Genomic DNA, 18,098 nt, shown 5'->3' with positions numbered 1-18,098 from the left:
CCTCTCTATCCTGGGTTTGGGTTCTGGTCTCCTGGTTCCTCAGTGTCTCTGAGTCCTCTGCAGGACTGAGAGTCTCTCCTGGTTCCTCAGTGTCTCTGAGTCCTCTGCAGGACTGAGAGTCTCTCCTGTGGACAGAAGCACTGGCTTAACATAAGCTGCTGAAATCAAAGTTCAGTCTGTTCACCATCACACACACTCTCACTGAGAATCAGATCTGAGACTCAGACACAAACATTCATTTTTCTTTGCCTTTTGCCCAGCATTTTTGTTGCCTTGTTTCGAACTTTTGTCTTGTTTTTTCCTTCGTTTTGGGGTTAAATATTTCGGCTGTGTATTTCCTGTATTTCCTGTGTATAAATAATTAAACAGACTTCCAGTCGGTGTCTTCAGTAGCTGGACGAACGTGAAACTCTCCTGGTTGGATGGTCTGTTAAAAACAGGAACTGTGTTAGAAAATATCTGCTGTGATGTTGATTGGTTAATAATCGCTCCATGTGTTTGATTGATCCTGAAAGTCTGAAGTCTTTTCTGCTAACAGCCAGGCTAAGATTAATCCTGGAGCCTAAATCAGCTGCTGCTCTGATCATAAATAAACGTGTTTAACAGTTATTCCGTTGTCTTCTGAATGTGTTCTGCTTTATTTTTATTAACAATCATTACTTGTCACTATTACTGTCACGAGTGAGTGTGTGTATGTGTGTCTGTGTGTGTGTGTGTGTGTGTGTTTGTGTCTCTGTGTGTGTGTATGTCTGTGTGTGTGTCTGTGTGTGTGTATGTCTGTGTGTATGTCTGTGTGTGTGTGTCTGTGTGTGTGTGTGTGTGTGTGTGTGTGTGTGTGTGTGTGTGTGTGTGTGTGTGTGTCCATTCAGGGGCAAAAGCAGCAAGAACGGCGAAAAAAAGTTACAAAAACACTTTGAAAAAATTACACGAAAAACTTCTAAAAATGCTTTTAAACTTCTTTCTGAATGTTCGATGTGCAGAATTATCAACTTCACCTGTCGTCTCCGTGTCCGTCGTGTGTGTGCGTGTGTGCGTGTGTGTGTGTGTGTGTGTGTGTGTGTGTGTGTGTGTGTGTGTGTGTGTGTGTGTGTGTGTGTGACCACCTTGCCTGTTCAATTATGGCCACTATTTTTCCACTATGGTACCTGCTCGGCTCAGCTCGGCTCGACCGCGGTGCTCCGTCCTCCTTTGTCCACTGCAGATTTAGTACCGCCTCATGCATGAGGCGAGCGTAGCTGTTCGTCGTAGCGACGCCGCAGGAAATTGCCGTGACCTAACGACACACACACAGAACATGGAATGTGTGTGTTTTTGATTCTCGGCATGTGGCATGTTTGCCAGAAGACACACACACACACACAAACACACACACACACACACATCGACGGACACGGAGACACACAGACACACACACACACACATTAGTTTCTAAAGAAGCTGGAGGCAGCAAAAACGCCGCTGGCTAAACTATTTAAAAATGGCGGGTTTGTTCAGGACACCCCCCCTTCTTTCGCAATAGCAATGATGACGCAGTGATTAGTGACGATTCTCTCCGACCAATCAGGAGTCTGCAGGTTTTCACGTCACCTTTTGGTATCGCCTCAGCTCGCTGGGAACCTCGACGGAGGTGAGTCTAAATAAAGTACCTGTTGGCAGGTACCAGGGACTGTTTATCAGAACGGGAAACCTAAAGAGTCGAGCTGAGTCGAGCAGGTACCATGTAGTGGAGAAACGCCATCAGAGGCCACAACCTCCGTCTTTCTTCCCACTCCTCCCCTACGGCAGAACGGATGCCTTTCTCTGTACAGACCGAACGCAATGATGTGCCTGAACTTGCCATTCTTCTTTCCGACTCTTCCAGCTTTGACGTCATATCTGGAGCAATCATTACCAGGATTTTGGGTGACCTGCGTACGGATATCTTTGTCTTTCCTCTCTTCCAAACCTTTTATAAAGAGGCACCACCTCATCCTGTACCTTTATTGTTCTTTGACGCTCTCCTTATGCTCATTATTCTCTTAAAGGTCATGACACACCAACCAGACGGCGACCCTCGGCAGAAAAGCCAGTTGGACTGATCAGTCTCCCCAAAAGTTCCTCAGGACACACCGAAGAGACGAGACGTAATACGTCTCCATACTAGCAGGCGGCGCTAATCTGTATATTCGCCCAAAAATGAAAACTGGCAGCTGATTGGATGAAAGCATCACGTGGGTCTGGTTTCTCAAGAAATCATGGCGGTCATGGCGGCTCGTTCAGATTACGATCTCATATTGGACTAAAATAGTTCACCGAAACGTGTTTCTGAAGACATTTGAAGAGAGAAATAGGCCGTGCAGTTGCTGAATCTGTCTTCATTTCAGATCGACAAAGGTCAGTTTAAAAGATTTTCGTCAGATTTTGAGAATCTCTAGTCACGCTCATCCAGCTCCCTGTTTCCTGGTTAGCTCTCCACCAATCAGATGGGTCATTGGAGTCCGACTGCCGGCAGTGCCCGCCCCGCCCATTATACGTGTCAAATCGGCCAAAATGAAGGGTGACCAGATTTCCCGGTACTAAAACCAGGACACTTTGCGCGTGACCGTAGTGCTCGTGCACGTACACACTTCAGCTTGTTAACGTGAACGTGTGCCAGCCCAGGTCAGACATAGACACAGACAGATTAGACACAATTTTGCCAACAGCACACGTAGGCCTACTGCTCACAACATAATGGGTTATCTCAGTTAATATTCATGAATTTTCTTGGTATGTAGCCTACATATCTAAGAAATAATATTAAAAGACATTGAGTGAGTTTCGTGTGGGACCAACTTTATTTTTCAGAATTAAATCATTCTTTTGGGAAATGCACCCACTGAACTTTGTGAAAAGGTATTTTTCATTGCATGGCACAAAACAAATTATTTGGAACTGCTGCCACAGGCTTGAACTAAAGTTATGGTAACACTACATGAATTATGAATTCATGCATGAATTAATTCATAATTTGTGCATTACTTCATTCCTTTATATCTTATGAATCATCAATTGACATGAGTTCATAGCCTCTCATTCATTACCTCATGCATGAACACATCAACTAAAGCATTAGGTAAGGTGGGGACATCATTATGCACAAGTTTTATTCAAATAAGAATTTGAGCAGTGATGACCACAATTCATGATAATTCATATACCCTTACCGTAAAGTGTTACCAGTGTTTTCTAACCAACAACACACACACACAAATGTAATCTCATTTGATAGAGCAGATAGCTTCCCTATTGGAAACATTCATTCCGTATAATTGTTCGAGAAGTGAATTTGCTCAAGAATCAATTTGTTGGCTGAAAGCCTACTGTGAAATTGCGCACAGGTGTCAGCAATATTGGCCCGTGTGACGAGTAGCGCCTTTAACGTGGGAATGGTCATGCGGTTCCTCTCGTCAGTCCGTGTGTTGTTCATGAGCGAAAAGATCCGCTCAACGGGAGCATTTGTGCCCGGTAGACACATGGCGAACTGACAAAGGAGACCTACATTTCTGAACGGAATCTCCCTGCTTTTGAAATGGGCGAACATTTCCACCCAGCGTCGCTGTGTCCATTTATTTCACCGTCTATGGTTAAAACGAGACAGATAAGAAGAGGCGTTGCAACAATATTTACAAATATACATTGTAACGCTGGCTGCACAGATTATGCAGACGCAGACCGCTACGATTGACTGACACACACACACACATTCAGTCCTTCCAGAAAAATGCAGAGTTTTTTTGTGATTGTTGCGGGTAAAAATTTGTGATTATGCGGCACGTTTTCTTAAAAAATGTGATGGAATATGCGGGATATTTATGCAATTTTATGCGATGCCTGCGGTTTCATCATGGCTTCATCGCGGGATTACGCCGCGTAATTACGTCACTTCACAACGTTCCCATGGCAACAGGGGAAAATGGCTGCTCTTGTGTGAAGTAAACGCAACATTTTTCAACTTTCTGCTAAGATATATGTGACTTTTTTGCAACGAAAATGCGGGGATTATTAAATCATGCAAGCCCCGCATATTTTGCGCGGAAATCGGCAATTTATGCGGCGAAAGTGCGGCGTATTTGAAAAAATGCGGCCCCCGCATAAATATGCAGACTTTGGCTGATAATGTGTTGAATTATGAGATCGCATAATCGCGTTTTTCTGGAGGGACTGCACATTGTTAAAATCATACGCTGGATGCTTTATTAGTCTTTCTACATGGGTTTAGTAAATGATCGGGCTATAATAAGACCACCTCGGCTATGTAATCAATGACAACCGGGACAATTTCATAGTGGATGGTGTAAATCGGGACATTTTAGCGTCCCAACAGGCTTTTGTCGGGACTCGGCACACGCAACTGAAAATCGGGACTGTTCCGGTCAAACCGGGACGTCTGGTCACCCTACCTCTGACGGACGACGGCACGGAACACACCGAACAGACTCGAGTCACTGACCTCGCCAGACTGTTCAACGGCTGATTATCAGGTTGGTGTGTCTCGGACATAAAGATGGTTGTTTTGTTATCCAGATCTTCTACTTTCCTTTTGCATTCTGTCAGGACCTTCGTGTTGAACTGGACGGTCTCCGCTAAGCTAGCAATCATGGTGCTGCTTTGTTTTGTTCGCTCACTTAAGTCGGCTAGCTGCACATCCACTCTCTCTACCAGGGCCAGCATCGCCTCCAAAATAGTCTTATTAGAAACGTCATCACTCTCACCGACTTCAGTTGACTTGGCCTTCTTTTCCACGGGTTGCTTGGTAGGCGTTGGCGGCGCCGAATCATTACCAGAGCGGTCCCTTTTATTTAGCAGAGATACATCCACAGCATAGTCCTGCTCCCCTTCACGCACATTTTACATTTTTTCGACGTTAGGCGAGGATTTTTTTTCCTTTGGGATTTACACTGAACCAAATTATAAACGCAGCACTTTTGTTTTTTGCCCCCATTTTTCATGAGCTGAATCTATTTTTTTATGTACACAAAAGCCTATTTCTCTCAAATATTGTTCACAAATCTATCTAAATCTGTGTTAGTGAGCACTTCTCCTTTGCCGAGATAATCCATCCACCTCACAGGTGTGGCATATCAAGATGCTGATTGGACAGCATGAGTATTGTACAGGTGTGCCTTAGGCTGGCCATAATAAAAGGCCACTCTAAAATGTGCAGTTTTACTGTATTGGGGGGGTCCGGGAGGGGTCCGACAACCAGTCAGTATCTGGTGTAATGGTTAGGGTTAGGGTTCATCCCTCTCTCTCTCTCTCTCTCTCTCTCTCTCTCTACCTGACTGCAGTTGGTCATCATAACCGACTTGATTGAGCAAATGCTCACATTCGATGGCATCTGGCACTTTGGAGAGGTGTTCTCTTCACGGATGAACCATAACTAACCCCAGATACAGATAAAAAATGTGAACATCAACAACTTCTCAGTCCCTCCCCCCTTTCCGCTAAAGCCCAAAAACGGTCTCCTAAGCCCCTCCCCCCACAAGGGAGAAACCTATCTGCAGCTCGTGCGCGGGGAAGGAGGAGGGGAGGACGCTATGAAATGCATGAGCAGTGATTGACACACAGTTAGACCACCCCCCTGGCCCTGATTGGTGCATCTGAACAGTTAGACCACCCCGCTGGCCCTGATTGGTGCATCTGAACAGTTAGACACTCCCCCTGGCCCTGATTGGTGCATCTGAACAGTTAGACACCCCTCCTGGCCCTGATTGGTGCATCTGAACAGTTAGACACCCCCCCTGGCCCTGATTGGTGCATCTGAACAGGGAGCGGTGGATTTTTGCAAATCCCACTACAGGCTGTAGGTGGTGCCAGAGGAGCTGGATTTATTTTTAAATGACCTGCTTCATGTAGTTCTACTGGAACATAGGGTCAGTTTCAGCAGATATGACAGAAAGGTAGTTTTATAATCTTACCTACTGCACCTTTAATGATGATGAAATTAGAGTTTTAATGGAAATATAAATAAAGGAAAATTAATGGATTATAATGTTAAATAGTAATGGTCAATATCCAATGTCGAAAAAGCTACAGAAACTTAGAAAAAAAAAACAAAATCGAAAAGCAAAAAAACGACAGAAAAGTTTTTTTAAGAGCAAGAAAAAGTCAGAAAAAGCTAATGTTTCTTCAAAAGTAAAGCGACAAACACGTCGAAAAAAACGACAAGAAAGTCAAAAAACGCCAAATTAAAAAAAAACACCAGAAAAGAAAGTTAAAAAAAATTGACAAACTGATAAAAAAGCGAGAAAAAAAGTGAGAAAAACATCAAAATAAGCTGTAAAAAGGAGTCAATCTCTGTTAGCATTTAGCTCCTTCCCCATTTAGTAACAAGTTAAACCTGCATCAATGTTTTTGTCGCCCTGGGGGCAGCAGAACATGTGACACCATTAATTACCCTTTAATGATGACGTCATTAGTTTCAATGGGAACATAATAAAAGGAAGATCAATGGATTGTAATACTGGAACAGTTTAAGGGGGTTTTAAATACGTAGAACCCCTCTAAAACTGGCATTTAAATAACACAAAAGAGCCATGATTTCACATGTATGAATATTTATCGATAGTTTACATCCAGCAGAAAACAGAATTGTAAACATGAGGCATTGTGGTTGTTAGAAGTAGTTTTAATCGCCTCCCAAACCTTAAACACCATTAATTCACCCATTCGTGATGATGTCATCAGGATAGTTTTAATGGAGGGTAAATTATGGATTGTAATATCATTCAGGTTTTTTTAAGGATAGGTTTTGGTAGTTTCAAGGGTTTTGAAAAGCGAAGAGAAAGAAAAAAAAAAAAAAAAAAAAACAATAAAAACTTCAGAAAAAGCAAAGAAAAATTCTTAAAAAAAATGAAAGTGACAAATACGTCGAAAAAAAACGTTTAAAAAACGTGATAAACAACAACTTCCGAAAAAGCAAATTTGTCTTCAAAAAAAGCGACAAATACATGGAAAAAAACAACACAAAATAAAACGTAGAAAAAAGTGAGACGAACCTCTAGAAAAGCGCCTGTTGTGTTGTACTCTATAAAGTAGAGATGGTCCGATACCATTTTTTGCTTCCCGATACCTGAACTTGCGTATCGGCCGATACCGAGTACTGATCCGATACCAGTATGTCATATATTTTATTATGTTTTAACAGCTGAATACTATCATCTGTATGGATGTGATATTATTTCTATCTTTGTTGTCGGTCTGGCTCAGGTTAAACTCTTTGTGAAACATGAATGCCACAGAACTTTACTTTATTATTTAGTTTGACAGTCAATTATAACGGAAAAAGAACATAAATAAACTACCTTAACGTAGATTTTCTTTAGGGCTGTATTATGTGGTATCGGATCGGTGCATAAACTCCAGTACTTCCCGATACCGATACCAGCGTTTTAGGCAGTATCGGAGCCGATACCAGTACTGGTATCGGTATCGGAACATCTCTACTATAAAGTCAGTTTCTACGCTGATGATCCTCCGCTGTCTGGCTCAGTTTGCCCGTCTGTTAGCCGTCACTCGAAGTAAGTAGTCACGTTTAACTAAATTACAGATATGCAACTAACGATTGGTATCATTATCGGTTAATCTGCAGAGTAATTTCACGATTATTATAATAGTACGTGTACAAAAGCACCAAAAACCTCGAGAAAAGTGACAAAAATATTTAAAACGGCAACAAGAAAGTCAAAAAAAGCGACAAAAAAACCCCTAAATTATCTGCAAGAACCTCGAGAATAGCGTCAAGAAACATCTGTTGTGTTTAACGCCATGAAGTGAGTTTTATAAAGTCAGTTTCTATGCTGATGATCCCCCGCTGTCTGGCTCAGCTTGTTATAAAGTCAGTTTCTACACCAGTGTTTCTCTGCAGGGGGTACGTAAAGTTTTTAGCAAAATGTTTTTCAGTGACAAGGCTGTAGTTACTTCTACTGTCTTTTTTAAGTTTGTTGCTTTTTTTGAAGGTCTTGTCGTTTGTTTTGACCTATTCTTGCCTTTCTTCCTTACTTTTTTCTACTGTCTTTTTTTCTTCAAAGTTTTTTTTCCGTTTTTTTCAAAGTTGGTCACTTTTATCGCCCTAATGTTGCCTTCCTTCTTTCTACTTTCCACTTTTTACGTTTGTGTCTCTATTTTCGACCTGTTCTTGCCTTACTTCCTTCTTTCTACCGTGTTTTTCCAAGTTTTTGTCTCCTTTCTCCATCATCATTTAAATGTTTTCTAGGTCCAAGAAAGTTTAGTAAATCTATCACTGACATCACTGTATTCTTCCTCTTTATATAGACTTTATTTTTGTACCAAAAATTATTTGCACTGGTTAGGTGCTACATGGCTTAAAAACACTGTTCAAAGGGGGAACAAGCTTGAGAACCAGTGTTCTACACTGACGATCCCTCGCTGTCCGTCTCAGTTTGTTATAAAGTCAGTTTCTACGCTGACGATCCCCTGCTGTCCGTCTCAGTTTGTGCGTCTGTTAGCCGACAGTCGAAGCGTTCCCCGAAGGCGTCCAGCAGGTGAGGGATGGTTTCCTCCACGCTGACGTCTCTCTGCAGCTCGGCGCTCAGCGACGTCACTCCTTTCCCCTCGATGCCACACGGCACGATGTGGCCAAACCACGACATGTCGGTGTTACAGTTCAGAGCGAGGCCGTGAGACGTGATGTAGCGCCCACAGTGGATTCCTACAGAAACACAACATTACATTGTAACAATTTAACAATTCGCCCTTATGAAATCCAATCATGGCGTGGCTGTCTGGGAACGCTGGACGGTGGCGGAAAGCCCCGACACTTAAATTCAACTAAAATGTAACAGTGAACAATCAGTGTTGGACCTACAGTCTGTTGAGATGCCTCTCCAAACGCAGAAAGGAAGCGCAAATCACACCATAAAACGTTAAGACACGTTAAGAAAAAAGATCCGTATTTTGCCGTAATCCAATGATACGGATAAAAAAGTAATCCACAGCGATCAGGAGATCCACAAACAGAGTCACGGTGTATCCAGCAAGGCCGATACGAGCGTCACAATCACCAGCCAGCTCCAAACAGGTGAACGAGGCCTCTCCACTTCGCCGTTTAAACAAAGTGGAATAAACTTATAAAAGTCCAAATCTAAACAAAACGCGCAATCAATTAGTAAGCTGACATCACATGTATATACATGGCATTTAGGAAACCTTTATTGCAAGGTTGGCACAGCAAGATGTCCAGACTAGTGCAACAGTAATTCATTATAAAATATCTGGTCATGCCAGACGTAATTTTCCACTCATTTTTGAAAACAATGCAATTACACGTTTCAGCCACCAGGGGGCCCCCCCGCAAACTCCGCGTATGCTTTGATCCTGAGGGCGTAACGTAGACTGACTTTACTAAATAAACAAACGATGCAGAAAAGAAGACGGCTTTAAAAGGGTAACTTTTGCTGTTTGAAACTTGTTTGTTTGTTTTTCGGCTGGCGATGGCGACGAGTCTAAAAAAGCATCAAAAACTTCGACAACAAATTAGGAAAAAAAAATCGTTTTTTTCTGAACCCTGAAAAAAAGGATTTACGTTTAAAAAAAAAAAAAGTCAAAACCTTAAAAGTGTTGCGGGCATATTAACTCACTTCCTGATTGGCCACGGGCAAGAGAACGATGACGTCATTTATGATACGATGATGCTGAACGGTAAGTGGGTTTTTATATTTAGTGACCTGTTACGGCTGCCGGCAACACCCTCATGTGTGTGGTATAATGAGTACGATATGAGATGCAAAGCAGGCTGTGCCATCCCGTGCTGCTGATTGGATGGACCAGGAAAGCCCCGCCCAGTGCCTGGAGAAGGGAGCTGCTGATTGGTGCGGCAGACCACCACCTGACTGGCCAATCGAGAGGAGTCAATCAACTCTGCCTCCAGCTTAAAGAGCCTAATTGTTTGCAGCTGAGGGCAGCTGCCAGACCAGACTTTGTGGAGAAATTGTTAGAGTGTGAGGATGTGGGCCAGGAGTAAGATCTAAAAACTGATATCCTTCCTGCATTTAGTCAATTTGTGTTGTATTAGTCACACTAGGATCAGGGGTGCTGTGAGTACTGTTTTGTGTTTAACCAAGTATTTAAGTTAGAGAGGTATTTTGTTTAATCTTTTGTTTTCATTTAGATTTAGAAATAGTCTTCCTTTTGAAGATCTCCTTTTGTTATATTCTGTTTTTGTTTTCCGTAGCACCCATCGGCCCACGTGTCCTTTTGTTTGAGCTCTGTTTGTTGTCATTTACCTGATTCTGGAATAAATTTCCTTTCTAATACCAATTCCATCTGGTTTTATGTTTATGTCCTGATACCCCTAGCTACAGGACGTAACAGACCCGACCCTTAATGGTGAACCCTTATATGTACATTAGGGGTGTCAGAAAAAAAATCGATTCACTTGAGTATCGCAATATTTTATTTTGCAATACTGTATCGATTTTGAAAAATATGGCATTATAAATGTGTCACAATCCTGAGCGAGTAATTGTAAGTTTTGAGCACAGAGAACTATATTTAGCAAGCACATTACATTACATTTTGAACAGAAATTAACACTCGCAAAAAATTATTTCATTTGAGCAAAGAAAAACCATTTCCGTGCTCAATAAAAGTATTTGCTTGATTGCTATTATCCATATTAACGTGCAATAATAACCCGTCTCACAAAGTCCTTCTCTGAGCGCAGGCAGACGCTGCTGCGCTCCGGTCAAGTCTCTAGCAGTACCTAACAGTGCCTGACTTTGTGCTAGAAGCTAACATCGTAGCTATGGCTCAACTTTGTTCTACTTTAGCATATCAACATTAGCTCACTAAGAACCTGGGAACCACAATCCCAAACTGGCAGTTTGTTTTTCTGTGTACTGAATTGTTTACCTAAAGTAAACTTCTTTGACTTTTATGAACATCATGTCTTTTTTTAAATATTATTTTTTCTAAAATTATACTTTAAAACAATCCCAATATATCGCCTTACGCACAGTATGGAAATATATTGCAATATATTGAATGGTGACCCATGTATGGTGATACGTATCGTATCGCCAGATTCTTGCCCTACTGTATATAGTAATGTTATTATTCAAGTTGAACCAACGTTTTTATGAATCCGACTTGGAACAAACAATCAAACCTGACGGAACAAAGTGAGAGCTGTTTAGGGAGAGAAAAGGTGTCTGTGCTGTTGTGTTGTCGTACCGATGGCGCAGATCTTGTTGTCTCCGACCCAGACGCCGGTGTGAGGCGACGTGGACGCCTCGATACCGAAGCGGCTGCAGACGGAGACGATGGTCTTCTCCAGCTCACAGACGTACCAGCGGACGCTCTGAGAGGACGGACACAAACACACGGCACGTTAGACATCACGTCAGGCTCAACAAAGGGCCGCAGCTAACAGTTAGTTTCACTGTCAAAGAAAGTCACATTAACATCCAAAAAAGTGACAAAAAAAGACTTTTTTTTTTTTTTTAAAGTTTTTTAAAAATTATGAAAAGTGACAATTTTTTCATTTTTTTATTTTTATTTTTTTATTTCATTTTTTAAAACAGAGGAAAAAGGCGACAAAAACGTGTTCAAAAAGTGAAGAAACCGTCAACGGATCGTTTCTCTACTAAATGAAATTAACCAATTATTTTTTAAGTAAAAAAAACTTCAAAAGCATCGAAAAAAGTTATAGAAACGGACAAAAACATGTTAAAAATTGTAGAAAAATTACAATATCGACTACACGCTAAAACTAAAAAAGCTAATAATTAGTTTCATTGTCGAAAAAAAGTCACATTAACACCCAAAAACATGTAAAAAAAACCTGTCGAAAACGTAAAATAACTGTAGCAGTTCTACTAAACCAGTTCAGTCTCTAAAATGTCAGAAAACCGTCAGAAGAAAGCGACGAAAAATTTTCGCAAAATGTCGAAAACAACACAATGTCAATAAGCGCTACACACATCACATTAAACTAAATAAAGGGCTGCAGCCAACAGTTAGTTTCCTTGTCCAAAAAAGTCACATTAACATCCAAAAAAGTGACAAAAATGTGGAAAAAAATGTCAATTCTTTTTGAAAAAGTCAAAATATTTTGAAAAAAGTGACAAAAGAATTTGAAAAAAGTGACAAACGTCAAAATAGCGACAAAAACAGAGGGAAAAGGCGACAAAAATGTGTTACAAAAGTGAAGAAAACATCGAAAAAAAACATGAAAAACGTTCACGAGGCGTTGCAGCTCTACTAAATGAAATTATTTTTAAAAAAAAAAAATTCGAAAAATTACAACATTGACTACACACATTAAACTAAACCAGCTAATAATTAGTTTCATTGTCGAAAAAAAGTCACATTAACACCCAAAACATGTAAAAAACAACCTGTCGAAAACGTAAAATAATAATTGTAGCAGTTCTACTGAACCAGCTCAGTCTCTAAAATATCAGAAAATAGTGAAAATGTGGATTTTGTCGTATTGTTGATATTTCTGAGGGTTTTTTTGTCGTTTTTATTGCCTTCTTGAGGCTTTAGTTTTCCCGCCCTGGCTGAGAATCTACTGAGTGAAACCTCCTGGACTGAGGGTCCGGACCTTCTTGATGCAATTTCTTTTTTAAAGTCAAAGTTGTTTTTTTTTAAAGTGACAAAAAAAATTGAAAAAAGTGAGAAACGTCAAAACAGCAACAAAAACAGAGGAAAAGGCAACAAAAACGTGTTACAAAAGTGACAAAAAGTTAAAAAACTTCGGAAATAAACTCAAAAACGTTTGTTAAAAAAAAGGCAAAAAATTACAATATCGACTACACACATTAAACTACAACAGCTAATAATTAGTTTCATTGTCGAAAATAACACAATGTCAATAAGCGCTACACACATCACATTAAACTAAATAAAGGGCCGTAGCTAACAGTTAGTTTCCTTGTCGAAAAAAGTCACATTAACATCCAAAAAAGTGACAAAAAATGTTGAAAAAAGTGACCATTTGTTTTTGGAAAAGGTAAAAAAAACAATTAAAAAAAGTGACAAAAAGTGCTGAAAAAAGTGAATTTTTTTTTGAAAAAGTGACAATTTGTTTTTGGAAAAGGTAAAAAATAAAATAAAAAAGTGACAAAAAAATTTAAAAAAGTGACAAAAAGTGTTGAAAAAAGTAACATTTTTTTTGAAAAAGTAAAACAAAGTGACAATGAATTATGAAAAGTGACAACAAATGTTGAAAAAAGTCAAAAAGTAAAAACAGCGACAAAAACAGAGGAAAAACGCGACAAAAACGTGTTAAAAAAGCGACGATAACATCGACGAATGGCTGCAGCTCTCTAAATGAAGTTAACCGTAACATTTAATTTCTAACTTAAAAAAACCTTCAAATTATGAATGTAAATATTGCCTTTTTGAGGCTTTAATTTAATTCTCCGCCCTGGTTGAGAATCTACTGAGTGAAACCTGGTGGACTGGCGGTTCGGACCTTCTTGAAGCCGGCCAGGTGCAGGACGGGGTAGCAGACCAGCTGGCCCGGCCCGTGGAAGGTGATGAGTCCGCCGCGGTTGGTGCGGTGCACGGCGGCACCCAGCAGGCGGAGCCGGTCCAGCAGCGCGGCCGGGTACGGCGCGTGGCGGAGCCCGGTGGTGTAGACCGGCGGGTGCTGGCACAGCAGCAGAGCGTGAGCCGCACCGGACCGGTGGCGGTCCACATAAACCTGCTGCAGCCGCAGAGCCTCCGGGTACGAGACCAGGCCCAGACGGACCACCTCCACCACCGGACGGACGCCACGCATCCTGCAGACCAGAACCAGAACAGAACCAGACCAGAACCAGACCGGGAGACCCTGACTGGAGGAAGGAAACAACCTGACGTTAGTACACAACACAGCTTTGTGTCTTAAATCAAGTGTGTGAAACATAAAACGTTGAAAAAGGCGACAAGAAGACATAAGAAAAGTGACAAAAACGTAGAGAAAAAAAAGGCTGCAACCGGACTAAAAGTTTTGTTGTTGCTGCTGACAGACTCAGATTATTATTCTTAGTGTCTGACAACATTATGAAAGGATCCCTACAGAGATAGACAGAGTAAGATCCTTTTAGTTTAACATGAAACCATCACCAAACTACCAGACTCCATGTAAATAATCAGGACTTTTATCATCGTAAAACACACTTCATTCAAAGTGGACAGAAACTAAATCAAACTATCAAAAGCCGTCTTGGTTCATCTTTCCACTGTTCCAACAATCACCACTCTGGTTTGGTTGAAATAAACCCTTAATTCACCCATTTACATGTGGAGATATGCTGGCTCTATGCATGCTAAAAGTCCTGATTATTTACATGGAGTCTGGTGGTAAATATGCTGGCTCTATACACGCTAAAAGTCCTGATTATTTACATGATGTCTGGTGGAGATATGCTGGCTCTATACACGCTAAAAGTACTGATTATTTACATGATGTCTGGTGGAGATATGCTGGCTCTATACACGCTAAAAGTACTGATTATTTACATGGAGTCTGGTGGAAATATGCTGGCTCTATACACGCTAAAAGTCCTGATTGTTTACATGGAGTCTGGTGGAAATATGCTGGCTCTATACACGCTAAAAGTACTGATTATTTACATGGAGTCTGGTGGTAAATATGCTGGCTCTATACACGCTAAACGTCCTGATTATTTACAGTTTGATTTCAGGTGTTTTTACCTGTCAGACTCAAAGTCCCCGTTTAGCTTTCAGAAGTCTCCTCTACCGGCGCGCCGCCATTGTTGTTGTGGTTCGTCCTTCTTCATCGAAGGTAAAATCGGTCTACATCCGGGTTTCGCAGCGCTCTGCTGCCACCGGCCGAGCTGAAAATTACACCTTTCAAAATAAAAGTTTAATGAATTAATTGTATTTATAAAATAAATGCATTTAGATAATTTTTTCTCACATTTGAGACAGAAATTGTGCGTGTAAAATAACATAGTTTATACAATTGTGAACAATATGTTTATTAAAGTAAAATAAATAAAAAATAAAATGTTGGATTTAAATATTAAATCTACATCCATAAGTTTCGACACTTATTTGTTCAGCAAACGTTGCAATGTTTTGGCAAAACTCTACTGTAGTTAAAATGAGTTTTTAAGCCAAAATAAATATGTATTTTAACCAACATTGTATTTTTTTTTGGTTCATTTAAATAATGAACACACACATATTCCCGGATGTTATTTGTATATATCTTATCAAGCTTATGTTTAAAGCTTGTTACTGTCAAAAAGGATTTTATTTACATATATATATATATATATATATATATATATATATGTAAAATAAATCAGTCATCCAACGTTAAACACGTTTTATTTTGAAGTCATACATCAGGCTCGCGCCGTGTTCCACCTCCGCTGTTGGCGGGCTGCACGCGCACGCGCGTTCAGTCTGCGCTCGCGTTGTTTCGGCGGCGGCAGGGCGGGGTTTGTTTTGAGAGAGAGAGAAGACTCACCAGGGAAGATGGCGACCGCAGGGTCCGCCGAACGGCCTGGCAGACCGGCCAGAGCCGCCGCCAACGCCGGCAAGTACCGGTCCGGGTCCAGGTCCGGAGCTGGGTGTGTGTCCGGGTCCAGTCCGCCGGAGAACGAGGCGAAGAAGCGGCCGGCGTACGTGGAGGGGCAGCGCGGCGGCGGCAGCGGCAGCCCGCCCTGCGGCCAACCGGCGGCCTGTCAGAGACGCTCCAGCAGCAGAGAGCGGCTCCGGAGGAGGAGTGACCCCGAGAAGAGTAGCAGCAGGCCGGCCAAGAGGGACTACGACACCCGGAAAGGTCGGTGCTTTTTTTTTTTAATTTAAATTTTTTTATTAACGACTTTTCAAATGTACAGCACATTCACTTGGCATATACATTCAAATTGTCAAAAATGTTAGTACAAGAAATAACAGGATTCACAAACAAAGGGAAAAAAGTAGGCTACTGAGGACATTAGTGCAATAATACAAAACATATAAAGATTATTTTTTTCATATTAAGTAACGTAATTTTTCAAATTTTTTACCGTTTCAAAATATGTATTTTAACGGACAAACCAACCGCAAAAAAAACCACAGACACGAGTTTGAAAGTGTCCACTAGTGTAACTTTATTACAACTTTAATAACTTAAACGTAACTTTAATGTTAGCAGCAGGAGGCCCGAAAATAGTTTAACTTCTGACACGTAAAAAATAATAATAATAATATAGCTAGACCTTTTTTCAATGGAATTCTATCGCTAGGCAACAGCCTGGCCTCTCGTTAACGTCCTGTCAGTTGACGTCATTTAGAATGTTTACGTTTTTAACTGTGAAATAAAGAAAATGAAGGTCCGTGAAGGCAGCATTAAAATGTGTTTTATGTGTTGTTATGTTGCTGCTGAAGCCGTAGAAAGTGACCCACAGTCAGCTAAGCTAACGTCAGACACTCAAATGAATAAAAAAAAAGCAGTAAGTGGACACCAACAGTGTTCCCTATCATGTTTTAATTCATAGAAATGTATAAAAAGCTGCAGAAAGCGAGTAAAAAGTGCGTTATTTTGTATTTATTTGGGTCAGATTTGTAATGAAGGGGCTGGTGTTGGAGGACTTGCCCAGACTTGTACAAGCTGTAGGAGGAGCTGATGTAAAGTTCCCACAGTATTGCAGTATTAGTACTTCTGCCTCCTTCAGGGTCTTTGTGTCCCTGTGTTTGAGTTGAATGGACTGAAGTGTTGCAGCAGTGTTTACTTTGTTATCAGCGACCTGCTGATCATTATATCTTTACCTTCGTTAATGGAATTATACTGGATGAACAAGCTCTTTATAATACAAGTAGGTTCTGTCTGTAGTGGCCATAGTAGATTTAGATATAATGGTGGTAGGTTTACAGTGTTTACAGTAGGTACACACACACACACACACACACACACACACACACACACACACAGAGACACACAGAGACACACACACACACACACACACACACACAGACACATATACACACACACACACACACACACACACACACACAGAGACACACACACACGCACATACACACACACACACACAGACACACACACACATACATACATACACACATACACACACAGAGACACACACACACACACACACACACACACACAGAGACACACACACACAGACACACACACACACACACACACACAGAGACACATATATACACACACACACACACACACACAGACACACACAGAGACACATATACACAGACACACACACACAGACACACACACACACACATATACACACACACAGACAGACACACACACACATATACACACACACACAGACACACACACACAGAGACACACAGAGACACACACACACACAGACACACACACACACACACACACAGAGACACATATACACACACACACACACACACACACAGACACACACACACACACACACACATATACACACACACACAGACACACACACACACACACATATACACACACACACAGACACACACACACATATACACACACACACACACACACACACACAGAGACACACGCACACGCGCACATACACACACACACATACACACACACACACACACACACACACACATACATACACACATACACACAGACACACACATGCACACACACACTCAAATAATACCACATGTGGTTGTATATCCTTCCATGGATTTCATCCACAGCATCTAAATTCCAGATCTTAATCATATATTATATTAATATAATATAATAATATAATATTAATGAATGTAGTGATGGTCAGTGACAGGGTGCTGCTAACTGCTAACTGCTAACTGCGTTGTGTTGTGTCTTCAGAGTTCTTCGTCTCTCCCGCTCTCGTCCCAAAGTGTTGTGACGTTTTATCAGGACCCACCGGGAAACACAAGGTGAGTCACCGTTATGTTTCTGGGTGGAGATACCGACCCTACGCAGCCTCACGTCACCTCTACACGGTAGGGCTTACCGACCGGAGGGATCTTTGCAGTTCTTAGAACTAAACCTTCCTAGAACACTTTTCTTCGTCGTGTTCCAACAGGAAAATTTGGAGATTTCTAAGTTCCTCTGGCCGCAGTAGCGTACTTTTTTAGCTCCTACTTCA

The 18,098-nt window shown here is 41.2% G+C and overlaps 2 protein-coding genes across 3 annotated transcripts in view; one reads left to right on the top strand and one right to left on the bottom strand.

Annotated features, from left to right (window-relative positions):
• Positions 1-8,396: 8,396 nt before the first annotated feature.
• On the bottom strand, positions 8,397-15,649 carry lipt2 (lipoyl(octanoyl) transferase 2). 2 transcript variants are annotated; one of them, XM_031310493.2, is made up of 5 exons: positions 15,473-15,649; positions 14,689-14,831; positions 13,463-13,826; positions 11,215-11,341; positions 8,397-8,692 (listed from the first exon to the last, which is right to left on the bottom strand). In XM_031310493.2, exons 3-5 carry the CDS (start codon positions 13,769-13,771, stop codon positions 8,442-8,444), a joined length of 687 nt encoding a protein of 228 aa, XP_031166353.1. In that variant the 5' UTR covers positions 13,772-13,826; positions 14,689-14,831; positions 15,473-15,649; the 3' UTR covers positions 8,397-8,441. The 2 variants fall into 2 exon arrangements, with proteins under 2 accessions (XP_031166353.1, XP_031166354.1); XM_031310494.2 differs by having other exon boundaries at positions 13,463-13,772.
• Positions 15,422-18,098, top strand: part of rnf169 (ring finger protein 169) — a 16,469-nt gene continuing 13,792 nt past the window's right edge. The window contains exons 1-2 of the mRNA XM_031310490.2: positions 15,422-15,787; positions 17,816-17,886. Coding sequence (XP_031166350.1) covers positions 15,481-15,787; positions 17,816-17,886 — 378 coding nt within the window. The 5' untranslated portion in view covers positions 15,422-15,480. The remainder of the gene's footprint in view (positions 15,788-17,815; positions 17,887-18,098) is intronic.

The sequence above is a fragment of the Sander lucioperca genome, chromosome 5 (genome assembly GCF_008315115.2).
Source record: "Sander lucioperca isolate FBNREF2018 chromosome 5, SLUC_FBN_1.2, whole genome shotgun sequence".
In the NCBI taxonomy this organism is placed as follows: domain Eukaryota; kingdom Metazoa; phylum Chordata; class Actinopteri; order Perciformes; family Percidae; genus Sander; species Sander lucioperca.
Note: the sequence above shows the minus strand (reverse complement) of the source record. Positions and strands in the feature narration are given on the sequence as shown.

Bases quoted from the DNA above. Each gene is read 5' to 3' on its own strand.
- lipt2 (XM_031310493.2), bottom strand. From the start codon at position 13,771: ATGCGTGGCGTCCGTCCGGTGGTGGAGGTGGTCCGTCTGGGCCTGGTC. The intron at 11,342-13,462 runs GTCCGAACCGCC...CCGTCCTCTCAG, and splicing joins ACCTGGCCGGCTTCAAGAAG to AGCGTCCGCTGGTACGTCTG. The intron at 8,693-11,214 runs GTACGACAACAC...GTGTTTCTGTAG, and splicing joins CAACAAGATCTGCGCCATCG to GAATCCACTGTGGGCGCTAC.